The sequence below is a fragment of the Salmo salar genome, chromosome 12 (genome assembly GCF_965601325.2).
Source record: "Salmo salar chromosome 12, fSalSal1, whole genome shotgun sequence".
Taxonomy (NCBI): domain Eukaryota; kingdom Metazoa; phylum Chordata; class Actinopteri; order Salmoniformes; family Salmonidae; genus Salmo; species Salmo salar.
This window is the reverse complement of record NC_138302.1, coordinates 88,342,968-88,362,411: the sequence shown is the minus strand read 5'-3', so window position 1 is coordinate 88,362,411 and position 19,444 is coordinate 88,342,968. Positions and strand designations below refer to the sequence as shown.

Below are 19,444 nucleotides of genomic sequence, written 5' to 3'. Positions count from 1 at the left end.
GAGGAGGGATACTATATAATGTTGTTGGGTCTGTAACCATGAGGAGGGATACTATATAATGTTGTTGGGTCTGTAACCAAGAGGAGGGGATGATTTAATGTTGTTGGGTCTGTAACCATGAGGAGGGGATACTATATAATGTTGTTGGGTCTGTAACCATGAGGAGGGATACTATATAATGTTGTTGGGTCTGTAACCATGAGGAGGGGATACTATATAATGTAGTTGGGTCTGTAACCATGAAGATGGGATACTATATAATGTTGTTGGGTCTGTAACCATGAGGAGGGATACTATATAATGTTGTTGGGTCTGTAACCATGAGGAGGGATACTATATAATGTTGTTGGGTCTGTATCCATGAGGAGCGATACTATATAATGTTGTTGGGTCTGTAACCATGAGGAGGGATACTATATAATGTTGTTGGGTCTGTAACCATGAGGAGGGATACTATATAATGTTGTTGGGTCTGTAACCAAGAGGAGGGGATTATTTAATGTTGTTGGGTCTGTAACCATGAGGAGGGGATACTATATAATGTTGTTGGGTCTGCAACCATGAGGATGGGATACTATATAATGTTGTTGGGTCTGTAAGCATGAGGAGGGGATACTATATAATGTTGTTGGGTCTGTAACCATGTGGAGGGGATACTATATAATGTTGTTGGGTCTGTAACCATGAGGAGGGATACTATATAATGTTGTTGGGTCTGTAACCATGAGGAGGGATACTATATAATGTTGTTGGGTCTGTAACCATGAGGAGGGATACTATATAATGTTGTTGGGTCTGTAAGCAAGAGGATGGGATGATTTAATGTTGTTGGGTCTGTAACCATGAGGAGGGATACTATATAATGTTGTTGGGTCTGTATCCATGAGGAGGGATACTATATAATGTTGTTGGGTCTGTAACCATGAGGAGGGATACTATATAATGTTGTTGGGTCTGTAACCATGAGGAGGGTATACTATATAATGTTGTTGGGTCTGTAACCATGAGGAGGGATACTATATAATGTTGTTGGGTCTGTAACCATGAGGAGGGATACTATATAATGTTGTTGGGTCTGTAACCATGAGGAGGGATACTATATAATGTTGTTGGGTCTGTAACCATGAGGATGGGATACTATATAATGTTGTTGGGTCTGTAACCATGAGGAGGGGATACTATATAATGTTGTTGGGTCTGTAACCATGAGGATGGGATACTATATAATGTTGTTGGGTGTGTAACCATGAGGATGGGATACTATATAATGTTGTTGGGTCTGTAACCATGAGGAGGGGATACTATATAATGTTGTTGGGTCTGTAACCATGAGGATGGGATACTATATAATGTTGTTGGGTCTGTAACCATGAGGAGGTGATACTATATAATGTTGTTGGGTCTGTAACCATGAGGAGGGATACTATATAATGTTGTTGGGTCTGTAACCATGAGGAGGGTTACTATATAATGTTGTTGGGTCTGTAACCATGAGGAGGGATACTATATAATGTTGTTGGGTCTGTATCCATGAGGAGGGGATACTATATAATGTTGTTGGGTCTGTAACCATGAGGAGGGATACTATATAATGTTGTTGGGTCTGTAACCATGAGGAGGAGATACTATATAATGTTGTTGGGTCTGTAACCATGAGGAGGGGATACTATATAATGTTGTTGGGTCTGTAACCATGAGGAGGGGATACTATATAATGTTGTTGGGTCTGTAACCATGAGGAGGGGATACTATATAATGTTGTTGGGTCTGTTACCATGATGAGGGGATACTATATAATGTTGTTGGGTCTGTAACCATGAGGAGGGGATACTATATAATGTTGTGGGGTCTGTAACCATGAGGAGGGGATACTATATAATGTTGTTGGGTCTGTAACCAAGAGGAGGGGATGATTTAATGTTGTTGGGTCTATAACCATGAGGAGGGGATACTATATAATGTTGTTGGGTCTGTAACCATGAGGAGGGGATACTATATAATGTCGTTGGGTCTGTAACCATGAGGAGGTGATACTATATAATGTTGTTGGGTCTGTAACCAAGAGGAGGGGATGATTTAATGTTGTTGGGTCTATAACCATGAGGAGGGGATACTATATAATGTTGTTGGGTCTGTAACCAAGAGGAGGGGATGATTTAATGTTGTTGGGTCTATAACCATGAGGAGGGGATACTATATAATGTTGTTGGGTCTGTAACCATGAGGAGGGATACTATATAATGTTGTTGGGTCTGTAAACATAAGGAGGGGATACTATATAATGTTGTTGGGTCTGTAACCATGAGGAGGGATAGTATATAATGTTGTTGGGTCTGTAACCATGAGGAGGGATACTATATAATGTTGTTGGGTCTGTAACCATGAGGAGGGATACTATATAATGTTGTTGGGTCTGTAACCATGAGGAGGGATACTATATAATGTTGTTGGGTCTGTAACCATGAGGATGGGATACTATATAATGTTGTTGGATCTGTAACCATGAGAAGGGATACTATATAATGTTGTTGGGTCTGTAACCATGAGGAGGGGATACTATATAATGTTGTTGGGTCTGTAACCATGAGGAGGGATAATATATAATGTTGTTGGGTCTGTAACCATGAGGAGGGATAATATATAATGTTGTTGGGTCTGTAACCATGAGGAGGGATACCTTATAATGTTGTTGGGTCTGTAACCATGAGGAGGGATACTATATAATGTTGTTGGGTCTGTAACCATGAGGAGGGGATACTATATAATGTTGTTGGGTCTGTAACCATGAGGAGGGGATACTATATAATGTTGTTGGGTCTGTAACCATGAGGAGGGATACTATATAATGTTGTTGGGTCTGTAACCAAGAGGAGGGGATTATTTAATGTTGTTGGGTCTGTAACCATGAGGAGGGGATACTATATAATGTTGTTGGGTCTGTAACCATGAGGAGGGATAATATATAATGTTGTTGGGTCTGTAACCATGAGGAGGGATACTATATAATGTTGTTGGGTCTGTATCCATGAGGAGGGATACTATATAATGTTGTTGGGTCTGTAACCATGAGGAGGGATACTATATAATGTTCTTGGGTCTGTAACCAAGAGGAGGGGATGATTTAATGTTGTTGGGTCTGTAACCATTAGGAGGGGATACTATATAATGTTGTTGGGTCTGTAACCATGAGGAGGGATAATATATAATGTTGTTGGATCTGTAACCATGAGGAGGGGATACTATATAATGTTGTTGGGTCTGTAACCATGAGGAAGGATACTATATAATGTTGTTGGGTCTGTAACCATGAGGAGGGGATACTATATAATGTTGTTGGGTCTGTAACCATGAGGAGGGGATACTATATAATGTTGTTGGGTCTGTAACCATGAGGAGGGATACTATATAATGTTGTTGGGTCTGTAACCATGAGGAGGGATACTATATAATGTTGTTGGGTCTGTAACCATGAGGAGGGATACTATATAATGTTGTTGGGTCTGTAACCAAGAGGAGGGGATGATTTAATGTTATTGGGTCTGTAACCATGAGGAGGGATACTATATAATGTTGTTGGGTCTGTATCCATGAGGAGGGGATACTATATAATGTTGTTGGGTCTGTAACCATGAGGAGGGATACTATATAATGTTGTTGGGTCTGTAACCATGAGGAGGGTATACTATATAATGTTGTTGGGTCTGTAACCATGAGGAGGGATACTATATAATGTTGTTGGGTCTGTAACCATGAGGAGGGATACTATATAATGTTGTTGGGTCTGTAACCATGAGGAGGGATACTATATAATGTTGTTGGGTCTGTAACCATGAGGAGGGATACTATATAATGTTGTTGGGTCTGTAACCATGAGGAGGGGATACTATATAATGTTGTTGGGTCTGTAACCATGAGGAGGGATACTATATAATGTTGTTGGGTCTGTATCCATGAGGAGGGGATACTATATAATGTTGTTGGGTCTGTAACCATGAGGAGGGATACTATATAATGTTGTTGGGTCTGTAACCATGAGGAGGAGATACTATATAATGTTGTTGGGTCTGTAACCATGAGGAGGGATACTATATAATGTTGTTGGGTCTGTAACCATGAGGAGGGGATACTATATAATGTTGTTGGGTTTGTAACCATGAGGAGGGATACTATATAATGTTGTTGGGGCTGTAACCATGAGGAGGGATACTATATAATGTTGTTGGGTATGTAACCATGAGGAGGGATACTATATAATGTTGTTGTGTCTGTAACCATGAGGAGGGGATACTATATAATGTTGTTGGGTCTGTAACCATGAGGAGGGGATACTATATAATGTTGTTGGGTATGTAACCATGAGGAGGGATACTATATAATGTTGTTGTGTCTGTAACCATGAGGAGGGGATACTATATAATGTTGTTGGGTCTGTAACCATGAGGAGGGGATACTATATAATGTTGTTGGGTCTGTAACCACTACGAAGGGATACTATATAATGTTGTTGGGTCTGTAACCATGAGGAGGGGATACTATATAATGTTGTTGCGTCTGTAACCATGAGGAGGGGATACTATATAATGTTGTTGGGTCTGTAACCATGAGGAGGGATACTATATAATCTTGTTGGGTCTGTAACCATGAGGATGGGATACTATATAATGTTGTTGGGTCTGTAACCATGAGGAGGGGATACTATATAATGTTGTTGGGTCTGTAACCAAGAGGAGGGGATTATTTAATGTTGTTGGGTCTGTAACCATGAGGAGGGGATACTATATAATGTTGTTGGGTCTGCAACCATGAGGATGGGATACTATATAATGTTGTTGGGTCTGTAAGCATGAGGAGGGGATACTATATAATGTTGTTGGGTCTGTAACCATGTGGAGGGGATACTATATAATGTTGTTGGGTCTGTAACCATGAGGAGGGATACTATATAATGTTGTTGGGTCTGTAACCATGAGGAGGGATACTATATAATGTTGTTGGGTCTGTAACCATGAGGAGGGATACTATATAATGTTGTTGGGTCTGTAAGCAAGAGGATGGGATGATTTAATGTTGTTGGGTCTGTAACCATGAGGAGGGATACTATATAATGTTGTTGGGTCTGTATCCATGAGGAGGGATACTATATAATGTTGTTGGGTCTGTAACCATGAGGAGGGATACTATATAATGTTGTTGGGTCTGTAACCATGAGGAGGGTATACTATATAATGTTGTTGGGTCTGTAACCATGAGGAGGGATACTATATAATGTTGTTGGGTCTGTAACCATGAGGAGGGATACTATATAATGTTGTTGGGTCTGTAACCATGAGGAGGGATACTATATAATGTTGTTGGGTCTGTAACCATGAGGATGGGATACTATATAATGTTGTTGGGTCTGTAACCATGAGGAGGGGATACTATATAATGTTGTTGGGTCTGTAACCATGAGGATGGGATACTATATAATGTTGTTGGGTGTGTAACCATGAGGATGGGATACTATATAATGTTGTTGGGTCTGTAACCATGAGGAGGGGATACTATATAATGTTGTTGGGTCTGAAAGCATGAGGATGGGAAACTATATAATGTTATTGGGTCTGTAACCATGAGGAGGTGATACTATATAATGTTGTTGGGTCTGTAACCATGAGGAGGGATACTATATAATGTTGTTGGGTCTGTATCCATGAGGAGGGATACTATATAATGTTGTTGGGTCTGTAACCATGAGGAGGGATACTATATAATGTTGTTGGGTCTGTAACCATGAGGAGGGTATACTATATAATGTTGTTGGGTCTGTAACCATGAGGAGGGATACTATATAATGTTGTTGGGTCTGTAACCATGAGGAGGGATACTATATAATGTTGTTGGGTCTGTAACCATGAGGAGGGATACTATATAATGTTGTTGGGTCTGTAACCATGAGGATGGGATACTATATAATGTTGTTGGGTCTGTAACCATGAGGAGGGGATACTATATAATGTTGTTGGGTCTGTAACCATGAGGATGGGATACTATATAATGTTGTTGTGTGTGTAACCATGAGGATGGGATACTATATAATGTTGTTGGGTCTGTAACCATGAGGAGGGGATACTATATAATGTTGTTGGGTCTGTAACCATGAGGATGGGATACTATATAATGTTGTTGGGTCTGTAACCATGAGGAGGTGATACTATATAATGTTGTTGGGTCTGTAACCATGAGGAGGGATACTATATAATGTTGTTGGGTCTGTAACCATGAGGAGGGATACTATATAATGTTGTTGGGTCTGTAACCATGAGGAGGGATACTATATAATGTTGTTGGGTCTGTATCCATGAGGAGGGGATACTATATAATGTTGTTGGGTCTGTAACCATGAGGAGGGATACTATATAATGTTGTTGGGTCTGTAACCATGAGGAGGAGATACTATATAATGTTGTTGGGTCTGTAACCATGAGGAGGGGATACTATATAATGTTGTTGGGTCTGTAACCATGAGGAGGGGATACTATATAATGTTGTTGGGTCTGTAACCATGAGGAGGGGATACTATATAATGTTGTTGGGTCTGTTACCATGATGAGGGGATACTATATAATGTTGTTGGGTCTGTAACCATGAGGAGGGGATACTATATAATGTTGTGGGGTCTGTAACCATGAGGAGGGGATACTATATAATGTTGTTGGGTCTGTAACCAAGAGGAGGGGATGATTTAATGTTGTTGGGTCTATAACCATGAGGAGGGGATACTATATAATGTTGTTGGGTCTGTAACCATGAGGAGGGGATACTATATAATGTCGTTGGGTCTGTAACCATGAGGAGGTGATACTATATAATGTTGTTGGGTCTGTAACCAAGAGGAGGGGATGATTTAATGTTGTTGGGTCTATAACCATGAGGAGGGGATACTATATAATGTTGTTGGGTCTGTAACCAAGAGGAGGGGATGATTTAATGTTGTTGGGTCTATAACCATGAGGAGGGGATACTATATAATGTTGTTGGGTCTGTAACCATGAGGAGGGATACTATATAATGTTGTTGGGTCTGTAAACATAAGGAGGGGATACTATATAATGTTGTTGGGTCTGTAACCATGAGGAGGGATAGTATATAATGTTGTTGGGTCTGTAACCATGAGGAGGGATACTATATAATGTTGTTGGGTCTGTAACCATGAGGAGGGATACTATATAATGTTGTTGGGTCTGTAACCATGAGGAGGGATACTATATAATGTTGTTGGGTCTGTAACCATGAGGATGGGATACTATATAATGTTGTTGGATCTGTAACCATGAGAAGGGATACTATATAATGTTGTTGGGTCTGTAACCATGAGGAGGGGATACTATATAATGTTGTTGGGTCTGTAACCATGAGGAGGGATAATATATAATGTTGTTGGGTCTGTAACCATGAGGAGGGATAATATATAATGTTGTTGGGTCTGTAACCATGAGGAGGGATACCTTATAATGTTGTTGGGTCTGTAACCATGAGGAGGGATACTATATAATGTTGTTGGGTCTGTAACCATGAGGAGGGGATACTATATAATGTTGTTGGGTCTGTAACCATGAGGAGGGGATACTATATAATGTTGTTGGGTCTGTAACCATGAGGAGGGATACTATATAATGTTGTTGGGTCTGTAACCAAGAGGAGGGGATTATTTAATGTTGTTGGGTCTGTAACCATGAGGAGGGGATACTATATAATGTTGTTGGGTCTGTAACCATGAGGAGGGATAATATATAATGTTGTTGGGTCTGTAACCATGAGGAGGGATAATATATAATGTTGTTGGATCTGTAACCATGAGGAGGGGATACTATATAATGTTGTTGGGTCTGTAACCATGAGGAAGGATACTATATAATGTTGTTGGGTCTGTAACCATGAGGAGGGGATACTATATAATGTTGTTGGGTCTGTAACCATGAGGAGGGGATACTATATAATGTTGTTGGGTCTGTAACCATGAGGAGGGATACTATATAATGTTGTTGGGTCTGTAACCATGAGGAGGGATACTATATAATGTTGTTGGGTCTGTAACCATGAGGAGGGATACTATATAATGTTGTTGGGTCTGTAACCAAGAGGAGGGGATGATTTAATGTTATTGGGTCTGTAACCATGAGGAGGGATACTATATAATGTTGTTGGGTCTGTATCCATGAGGAGGGGATACTATATAATGTTGTTGGGTCTGTAACCATGAGGAGGGATACTATATAATGTTGTTGGGTCTGTAACCATGAGGAGGGTATACTATATAATGTTGTTGGGTCTGTAACCATGAGGAGGGATACTATATAATGTTGTTGGGTCTGTAACCATGAGGAGGGATACTATATAATGTTGTTGGGTCTGTAACCATGAGGAGGGATACTATATAATGTTGTTGGGTCTGTAACCATGAGGAGGGATACTATATAATGTTGTTGGGTCTGTAACCATGAGGAGGGGATACTATATAATGTTGTTGGGTCTGTAACCATGAGGAGGGATACTATATAATGTTGTTGGGTCTGTATCCATGAGGAGGGGATACTATATAATGTTGTTGGGTCTGTAACCATGAGGAGGGATACTATATAATGTTGTTGGGTCTGTAACCATGAGGAGGAGATACTATATAATGTTGTTGGGTCTGTAACCATGAGGAGGGATACTATATAATGTTGTTGGGTCTGTAACCATGAGGAGGGGATACTATATAATGTTGTTGGGTTTGTAACCATGAGGAGGGATACTATATAATGTTGTTGGGGCTGTAACCATGAGGAGGGATACTATATAATGTTGTTGGGTCTGTAACCATGAGGAGGGGATACTATATAATGTTGTTGGGTCTGTAACCATGAGGAGGGGATACTATATAATGTTGTTGGGTCTGTTACCATGATGAGGGGATACTATATAATGTTGTTGGGTCTGTAACCATGAGGAGGGGATACTATATAATGTTGTTGGGTCTGTAACCATGAGGAGGGGATACTATATAATGTTGTTGGGTCTGTAACCATGAGGAGGGGATACTATATAATGTTGTTGGGTCTGTAACCATGAGGAGGGGATACTATATAATGTTGTTGGGTCTGTAACCATGAGGAGGGGATACTATATAATGTTGTTGGGTCTGTAACCATGAGGAGGGATACTATATAATGTTGTTGGGTCTGTAACCATGAGGAGGGATACTATATAATGTTGTTGGGTCTGTAACCATGAGGAGGGATACTATATAATGTTGTTGGGTCTATAACCATGAGGAGGGGATACTATATAATGTTGTTGGGTCTGTAACCATGAGGAGGGATACTATATAATGTTGTTGGGTCTGTAAACATAAGGAGGGGATACTATATAATGTTGTTGGGTCTGTAACCATGAGGAGGGATAGTATATAATGTTGTTGGGTCTGTAACCATGAGGAGGGATACTATATAATGTTGTTGGGTCTGTAACCATGAGGAGGGATACTATATAATGTTGTTGGGTCTGTAACCATGAGGAGGGATACTATATAATGTTGTTGGGTCTGTAACCATGAGGAGGGATACTATATAATGTTGTTGGGTCTGTAACCATGAGGAGGGATACTATATAATGTTGTTGGGTCTGTAACCATGAGGAGGGATAATATATAATGTTGTTGGGTCTTTAACCATGAGGAGGGATACCTTATAATGTTGTTGGGTCTGTAACCATGAGGAGGGATACTATATAATGTTGTTGGGTCTGTAACGAAGAGGAGGGGATGATTTAATGTTGTTGGGTCTGTAACCATGAGGAGGGGATACTATATAATGTTGTTGGGTCTGTAACCATGAGGAGGGATACTATATAATGTTGTTGGGTCTGTAACCAAGAGGAGGGGATTATTTAATGTTGTTGGGTCTGTAACCATGAGGAGGGGATACTATATAATGTTGTTGGGTCTGTAACCATGAGGAGGGATAATATATAATGTTGTTGGGTCTGTAACCATGAGGAGGGGATACTATATAATGTTGTTGGGTCTGTAACCATGAGGAGGGGATACTATATAATGTTGTTGGGTCTGTATCCATGAGGAGGGATACTATATAATGTTGTTGGGTCTGTAACCATGAGGAGGGATACTATATAATGTTGTTGGGTCTGTAACCAAGAGGAGGGGATTATTTAATGTTGTTGGGTCTGTAACCATGAGGAGGGGATACTATATAATGTTGTTGGGTCTGTAACCATGAGGAGGGATACTATATAATGTTGTTGGGTCTGTAACCATGAGGAGGGGATTATATAATGTTGTTGGGTCTGTAACCATGAGGAGGGATACTATATAATGTTGTTGGGTCTGTAACCATGAGGAGGGGATACTATATAATGTTGTTGGGTCTGTAACCATGAGGAGGGGATACTATATAATGTTGTTGGGTCTGTAACCATGAGGAGGGATACTATATAATGTTGTTGGGTCTGTACCATGAGGAGGGATACTATATAATGTTGTTGGGTCTGTAACCATGAGGAGGGATACTATATAATGTTGTTGGGTCTGTAACCAAGAGGAGGGTGTAACCATGAGGAGGGATAATATATAATGTTGTTGGGTCTGTAACCATGAGGAGGGATACTATATAATGTTGTTGGGTCTGTATCCATGAGGAGGGATACTATATAATGTTGTTGGGTCTGTAACCATGAGGAGGGATACTATATAATGTTGTTGGGTCTGTAACCAAGAGGAGGGGATTATTTAATGTTGTTGGGTCTGTAACCATGAGGAGGGGATACTATATAATGTTGTTGGGTCTGTAACCATGAGGAGGGATAATATATAATGTTGTTGGATCTGTAACCATGAGGAGGGGATACTATATAATGTTGTTGGGTCTGTAACCATGAGGAAGGATACTATATAATGTTGTTGGGTCTGTAACCATGAGGAGGGGATACTATATAATGTTGTTGGGTCTGTAACCATGAGGAGGGGATACTATATAATGTTGTTGGGTCTGTAACCAAGAGGAGGGGATGATTTAATGTTGTTGGGTCTATAACCATGAGGAGGGGATACTATATAATGTTGTTGGGTCTGTAACCATGAGGAGGGGATACTATATAATGTTGTTGGGTCTGTTACCAAGAGGAGGGGATGATTTAATGTTGTTGGGTCTATAACCATGTTCGCTAGTGAACGTTCACTAATAAACTCATGTAATTCCAGTTGATATTGTGAGGGTTGTTTGTTTGAGCGATGCGATGTGTGCATAGGTATATTGTCTATAAAAGTGGATCCTTGTGATTGTATTTTCTTTCCTTTTTAGACCACATAGGCCTAATAAAATACTTCAAATGGTAGGCTAAGAGCGTCTCTATCTATCTCTCTCTCTCTCTCTCTCTGGTGACTTAAAGAAGAGTAAAGTTATCCCTCAACGTCCTGCTGAATTTATCTGAACTAACATCTATCTGAATTTCTGTCGGTGTCCATTTTGAAAGTTCTGAACGAAGGCCTAACTCGTCGCAGCTCATTTGCTTGCACTTGCTTATACACTTATACTTAGAGCTAGGGACTTTTCTAACACCTTCAAAGGCCTGCCTTAATGAAGGCAGGCCTATCAGCTCAAAATAATTAATTTAATATCGTATAGAAGGGTCTTATTTCTTTTTAAACAATCTTTATTAAGAGCTGTCATTTTATTGTGATAAACTGCAGTTTCATCAGACATGTTTTCTGTTTGTGCTCTGTTAAGTGAGGGAACCAGCCCAGCCCGGCGTAGACACCATTTTCGGCAAAATCATTCGCAAGAGATTCCTGAAAAAATGGTATTTGAAGATGAAGTCATACAATCAAAATCTTGATACCCAGGTGTGTGTAAGGGTCAATGATATAAGAATTGTAACGCCCTGACCTGAGAGAGCCTTTTTTATGTCTCTATTTAGGTTTGGTCAGGGTGTGATTTGGGTGGGCATTCTATGTCCTTTTTTCTATGCTTTGTATTTCTTTGTTTTGGCCTGGTATGGCGCTCAATCAGGGACAGCTGTACATCGTTGTCGCTGATTGGGAGTCATACTTAGGCAGCTTGTTTTCCTTTGGGGTTTGTGGGTAGTTCATTTCTGTTTAGTGTGTTAGGATACCTGATAGGACTGTTTGGCTGTCGTTTGGTTTTTCTTTGTGAAGTGCCTTTTTTCATCCAAAATAAAAGATGAACAAACTCCACGCTGCACCTTGGTCTACTTCTTCAGACAGCCGTTACAAGAATAAACATTATGAATTTACTGAACATAAATGTAATAATTTTGGTGTATGGTTCAACAGTCTAAACTCATGTTGGCGTTCGTTATTATGAAGGAGAATGTGGTTCTTATCGAGTTACACAAATCCACAAGGAGTCAGTAGAAGCCATGTTTATTTAAGCAAGTCAGCCATATCAGCCATGTTTTTAAAAGGCAGTAAATGAGCCTGAATGAACTGTTTCTCTGACAGACAAGGCTCTGCTGATAGCCAGGTGTAGCAGTGGTAAAGATTCACTCCATGTTGCTGAAAGTAAAGCTCTGCTGTTGGGACAGCTTTATGTAGGCCATCACAGTTTGTGGGCACCGTTTGTCGCAATTATAGTGCAATTCATGTATTGTTTAGTGTTGTGTTGTGTAGTGGCTTTGCTGGCATGCATCTAAAAAAACATGTGTTGAGTTTTCCCCACCAAGATTGACATGCTAAACTAGCCACTGCTCCAGAGTTGCTTTTTTCTTTCTGCGGCTCTTTAAGGTTCCGCGGGGTGCCAGAACAGCCCAGTCTGGCTCTGCCACAGAACCAATTAGGCTGAGGTCAGCTGTAGCCCTGCTGCTGAAACATTGTCAGCTAGCTGGACTTTTGGTTCAGACTTACCCCGAGATTGGCAGCTAACACAGAAGGAAGGAGAGAGAGGGGAGATGGGGGGGATAGAGGGTGGGAGAGACTGATTTAATATTCCACCTGAGTGCTTGCTGCTGCTCTACTGTTTGGACAGACAGACAGACAGACAGACAGACAGACAGATAGACAGACAGACACTGCTCCTGTGTAGGCATCATGGAAATAGTCTTATTTTTTCTCACCTTTTATTTTGGGAGGTTCTCTGGGCAAAGTCATACACTATAGATATAAGGCTGTAATTACTGTGATCATGTAGTCTGATTAAACATAGCACTGTGCAGCACAGTTCAGAAAGGTCCTACTGTGCTCATACCCAGAGGAAATGAGGGAATGTAGAAGAGAGACACACCCACTGAGACAGACTGATGTGTAAGCTTAGCCTACCACTACACACTCTCCTGTAAGGAATCTCCTGGAGAGGATACAAGACTCATCGCTATGGCAGCAAGCAGCTGTCAGTCGAAGAGGAGCAGCCTATACTGTAGCTACGCTACTGTGACAGGGCAGAAAAGGGCCTCATAGAGGGGCTCAGGTGACAGGACAGACAACAAGGGAAGAGAGGGGTGCAGGTAAAGATAATGGGTCTACTGGACACAGAGCCATGGCAACAGGTAGATCATTAGTCAACTTGATAGCTACAGGATGATTCAGTTAACATTAAACTACTACCAACTTTTAGAAGTACAACTTCTCACAGGGATATTCAGCAGTCCATTCATGGCAGAGGCTACTGCTCATCCATCACCCTACAGTGTTCTATTGTTGAGCTGCAGAAAAACTGACTGCAGGCTAACTATCTTTCACTCCGGCTTGCATACAAATGGGCTGAGGAGAAGGCGATGGCCTTTTGCTGAATTACATTCTCTTTAATCAATGACACCGTAGCGTCTCAGGAAAATATCTTAGGGAGAATGGCGAGGGGACTCTATATCCATCAAGTGTGTGATGTGACTAAAGGATGAGCCAAATGCATCACTATGTCAAGTCCTGGAGAACATCCATCAAAACAAGAAAGGGAACAAGATGATAAAGGGGGAAATAAAAACTGTAAAGAGGAATTGTCAAATGATCCAAGGCAAACCGGAGGATTCAAGCAGATTGTTTTATTACTTCTCCCTACAGCCAGACGGATTCATTCTATAGAAATTCATCACATATTATACATAAAGAGTCCCCTCGGATGAAGAAAGGACATCATTATGTTCAGGAAAGAAGTCTTTAGAAAAGACAATGGAAATCATTGTGATTGAAGCAAGCATTTTCTTTCCAAGCCTCCTGAGGATTGAGAGACATACAAACAATCTATTGCTTCATCACAGAGTTAGGGCCAGACTCCCTCCACAACAACAGTGTGTTGCCATATTGGAGACAATATCCAGCATGCAATTGCACTGTTGGGCGCTTGGGATGGCATGATATTGGGGCCTTGGTTTATGCATACTGTAATTAGTGAGCGAGCCGCGGCAGAGCCAGTCACATTATGGCCATATCTGCAGTGCTGATGTTGTCACTAATGATTTTGAACAGCTCAATTTGATCAGGAGCTTCAGAGAGACTGAGAGACCATTGCATTATTTATGCTCCTCTCCGAACGAGGTGGCATTCAATTATTCAAATGTCGACATTTTGGGACGATTTCGTTTTGTTGGACTTTTGTCTCTCCCAGGTCCTGCATAGAGTCAGTAAGCTCATAGCTGCCCTGTCAGTGCCTGTTCCCCGGGAGAAGCTACATCCTCTCCAGGGAAAGGAAACACAAAGTGAAAGAGTAGAACAAATGTCCCAGGACTAAATTAGATACCTGCAAACTTCATCATAATATACCATAAATAAATATTAGTTTGCTTGCTTGAAGGGAAATAGTCTAGCATAGTATCAGTTGAAATACTTTTTAATGAGATTGGAGTGAATGAACTATTAATACTCTAGTCAAGTCTAACAGCCCAAGTATGAGTCATCATAACATTAATGCCCTGAATTGCTGTGAAAACATTCCTTCTTCCCCACATGATTTCTGCAGACTCATACAGCAAAGAGACTTGTTTGCCCTTTTGAATCTTGACCTGGTTTTAAAGGTGGTGAATGATCAGGGGTCAGAGGTTAGACGTCAGGGGTTGTACCTGTGCGTCCAAGAGTAGGTGCCTCATCAGGGCCATGGACTCCTTCAAGGTGTCTCTCTCTTCAGGCATGAAGGCCTCGTCCTCCCGGGACAGAGTGGCGGGCCTGGTCACCATGAAGTGGGCTATCTGGTCATTCAGACTGTTCAGAGACTGGACCGCTAGGAGAGAGAGATGGAGTGAAAGAGAGGGAAATCGAGAGAGGAGAGGAGAGGAGAGGAGAGGAGAGGAGAGGAGAGGAGAGGAGAGGGAGGTAAAGGAGAGAGAGAAAAAAAAACTCAGGTTCATGCATATTCAATTTGACTCACACCAGTGTTGTGTTTTAGACCACTTAAAGTGAGACCGATTCTAGACCAAGACCGGAGCAAATCAAGTCCGAGTCAAGACCAAGACTGGGAGGAGGACAAGGGGTCTGACACCGAGTTAAGACCGAGACCAGAAAAATGTGAGTCACCTTTATTTAACCAGGTAGGCCAGTTGAGAACAAGTTCTCATTTACAACTGCGACCTGGCCAAGATAAAGCAAAGCAGTGCGACACAAACAAAAACACAGAGTTACACATGGAATAAACAAGCGTACAGTCAATAACACAATAGAAAAAAAGAAAGTCTATATACAGTGTGTGCAAATGGCGTGAGGAGGTAAGGCATTTAGTCAAATCACCACCATAATAAGAGTTCAAAATATCCACTATTTCTCGGTTCATGTAACAGTATAGCTTCCGTCCCTTTCCTCGCCCCTCTCCTCGCCCCTAACCAGGGACTCTCTGCACACATCGACAACAGCCACCCTAGAAGCACCTTTACCCATCACTCCACAAAAGCCGTGGCCCTTGCAGAGCAAGGGAAACAACTACTTTAAGGTCTCAGAGCGAGTAACGTCACCGATTGAAACGCTATTAGCGCGCACCTCGCAAACTAGCTAGCCATTTCACACCGGTTACACTCACCCCCCTTTTGACCTCCTCCTTTTCCGCAGCAACCAGTGATCCGGGTCACGGCACCAATGTAACAGTATTGCTTCTATCCCTCTCCTAGCCCCTACCTGGGCTTGAACCAGGGACCCTCTGCACACATCGACAACAGTCACCCTCGAAACACTGTTACCCATCACTCCACAAAAGCCGCGGCCCTTGCAGAGCAAGGGACAAATGACGTCACCAATTGCGAGTGACCAATAACGAGTGACGTCACCAATTGAAGCACTATTCGCGCGCACCCCGCTAACTAGCTAGCAATTTCAAACCATTCACATTCATATTTCAGAACAATATAGATTCTTTAGACATTGAAAATAGTGAAAAAAATGCATGCTGAGGGAAAATAGAGCCACTCTACAAATTATTACTAACCCAAACACAGTGGGGAACAATTGGCCTTTTACGCCTTCAGAGAAGGGCTAAGGATTTATAAAATAATGATTTTAATGATAATGATATGATTATTTTCAATTATGATTTAATCTTGATTTAATGATTTAATCTTGCAACTTTTTGTTGATAAGGAAAGGGTTAACAATGAAGAGAAAAAAAGATCCAATCACTGCGCAATATGGAGCAGTAGCTTTCCCACGGTCTAGCTAGCTAGCTTTTGTTGTCGGCTAGTTTGCAGTGGCTGCAGCAGGTGTTATCAAAGAGGATGTTGCTGCTAATTTGTTAGCTTCTCCCTTTTCAAGAATAAGTTTCAACAAGAAGTTAAGTTTCAAACGATCATCATCTGGTGAGTGGAACTATGTTTTTTATTGCAGCGCGCTTGCTCTTGTTAGCCATTTCTTTGAAAATAACATACATGTATGAAACCACACGGGCCAGCCATCATTCGATTTGAACTGAACTGTGTGTTTACAGGTAGTTGCAGAAGCGTGACTTTAGATCATTAGAACGCATTCTCTAAAAGCCACAAAATACACCTGAATGGATTTTTGCAAATACAGTGCCTTGCGAAAGTATTCGGCCCCCTTGAACTTTTCGACCTTTTGCCACATTTCAGGCTTCAAACATAAAGATATAAAACTGTAATTTTTTGTGAAGAATCAACAACAAGTGGGACACAATCATGAAGTGGAAAGACATTTATTGGATATTTCAAACTTTTTTAACAAATAAAAAACTGAAAAATTGGGCGTGCAAAATTATTCAGCCCCCTTAAGTTAATACTTTGTAGCGCCACCTTTTGCTGCGATTACAGCTGTAAGTCGCTTGGGGTATGTCTATCAGTTTTGCACATCGAGAGACTGACATTTTTGCCCATTCCTCCTTGCAAAACAGCTCGAGGTCAGTGAGGTTGGATGGAGAGCGTTTGTGAACAGCAGTTTTCAGTTCTTTCCACAGATTCTCGACTGGATTCAGGTCTGGACTTTGACTTGGCCATTCTAACACCTGGATATGTTTATTTGTGAACCATTCCATTGTAGATTTTGCTTTATGTTTTGGATCATTGTCTTGTTGGAAGACAAATCTCCGTCCCAGTCTCAGGTCTTTTGCAGACTCCATCAGGTTTTCTTCCAGAATGGTCCTGTATTTGGCTCCATCCATTTTCCCATCAATTTTAACCATCTTCCCTGCCCCTGCTGAAGAAAAGCAGGCCCAAACCATGATGCTGCCACCACCATGTTTGACAGTGGGGATGGTGTGTTCAGGGTGATGAGCTGTGTTGCTTTTACGCCAAACATAACGTTTTGCATTGTTGCCAAAAAGTTCGATTTTGGTTTCATCTGACCAGAGCACCTTCTTCCACATGTTTGGTGTGTCTCCCAGGTGGCTAGTGGCAAACTTTAAACGACAATTTTTATGGATATCTTTAAGAAATGGCTTTCTTCTCGCCACTCTTCCATAAAGGCCAGATTTGTGCAGTATACGACTGATTGTTGTCCTATGGACAGAGTCTCCCACCTCAGCTGTAGATCTCTGCAGTTCATCCAGAGTGATCATGGGCCTCTTGGCTGCATCTCTAATCAGTCTTCTCCTTGTATGAGCTGAAAGTTTAGAGGGACGGCCGGGTCTTCGTAGATTTGCGGTGGTCTGATACTCCTTCCATTTCAATATTATCGCTTGCACAGTGCTCCTTGGGATGTTTAAAGCTTGGGAAATCTTTTTGTATCCAAATCCGGCTTTAAACTTCTCCACAACAGTATCTCGGACCTGCCTGGTGTGTTCCTTCAACCTTCCCAAGTTCTCTCACATCACCCCGCTCCTCCGCTCTCTCCACTGGCTTCCAGTTGAAGCTCGCATCCGCAACAAGACCATGGTGATTGCCTACGGAGCTGTGAAGGGAACGGCACCTCCATACCTTCAGGCTCTGATCAGGCCCTACACCCAAACAAGGGCACTGCGCTCATCCACCTCTGGCCTGCTGGCCCCCCTACCTCTGAGGAAGCACAGTTCCCGCTCAGCCCAGTCAAAACGGTTCGCTGCTCTGGCACCCCAATGGTGGAACAAGCTCCCTCACGACGCCAGGACAGCGGAGTCAATCACCACCTTCCGGAGACACCTGAAACCCCACCTCTTTAAGGAATACCTAGGATAGGATAAAGTAATCCTTCTAACCCCCCCCCCCCCCCCCCCCCCCTTCCCCCCCCTTAAAAGATTTAGATGCACTATTGTAAAGTGGTTGTTCCACTGGATATCATAAGGTGAATGCACCAATTTGTAAGTCGCTCTGGATAAGAGCGTCTGCTAAATGACTTAAATGTAATGTAATGTAATGTTCCTTGTTCTTCATGATGCTCTCTGCACTTTAAACGGACCTCTGAGACTATCACAGAGCAGGTGCATTTATACGGAGACTTGATTACACACAGGTGGATTCTATTTATCATCATTAGTCATTTAGGTCAACATTGGATCATTCAGAGATCCTCACTGAACTTCTGGAGAGAGTTTGCTGCACTGAAAGTAAAGGGGCTGAATAATTTTGTACGGCCAATTTTTAAGTTTTTTATTTGTTAAAAAAGTTTGAAATATCCAATCAATTTCGTTCCACTTCATGATTGTGTCCCACTTGTTGTTGATTCTTCACAAAAAATGACAGTTTTATATCTTTATGTTTGAAGCCTGAAATGTGGCAAAAGGTCGAAAAGTTCAAGGGGGCCGAATACTTTCGCAAGGCACTGTATGTAAACACCACGGGAGTCCTCTTACATTTGGAAACTTTACTGTCCTATTGATCAAACAACCATGAAAAGGTAGGCTCTCTCGCCCTCAGATATGTATATAAATAAGATTAACAACTAAAGCTATCCAGAGCAAGATGAGCTCGAATCTAACAAAGGAACATTTGATAATCCTTCTCAAACCTTTTCACTATTTGGCCGTCAAAATTGATAACGGGGAATTGTAGCCTCCTCATCCTTCTGCAGCTTGCCTGCCAATGCATGCTTATCCCAACCAAGCACCCAAGCTAA

General features: G+C 41.6%; 1 protein-coding gene across 1 annotated transcript in view; it reads right to left on the bottom strand.

Moving 5' to 3' along the window:
* Positions 1–19,444, bottom strand: part of LOC106565964 (kazrin) — a 465,997-nt gene that overhangs the window by 391,971 nt on the left and 54,582 nt on the right. Inside the window, exon 2 of the mRNA XM_014133666.3 lies at positions 15,046–15,203. Within this exon, the coding sequence (XP_013989141.2) occupies positions 15,046–15,203 (158 nt within the window). The remainder of the gene's footprint in view (positions 1–15,045; positions 15,204–19,444) is intronic.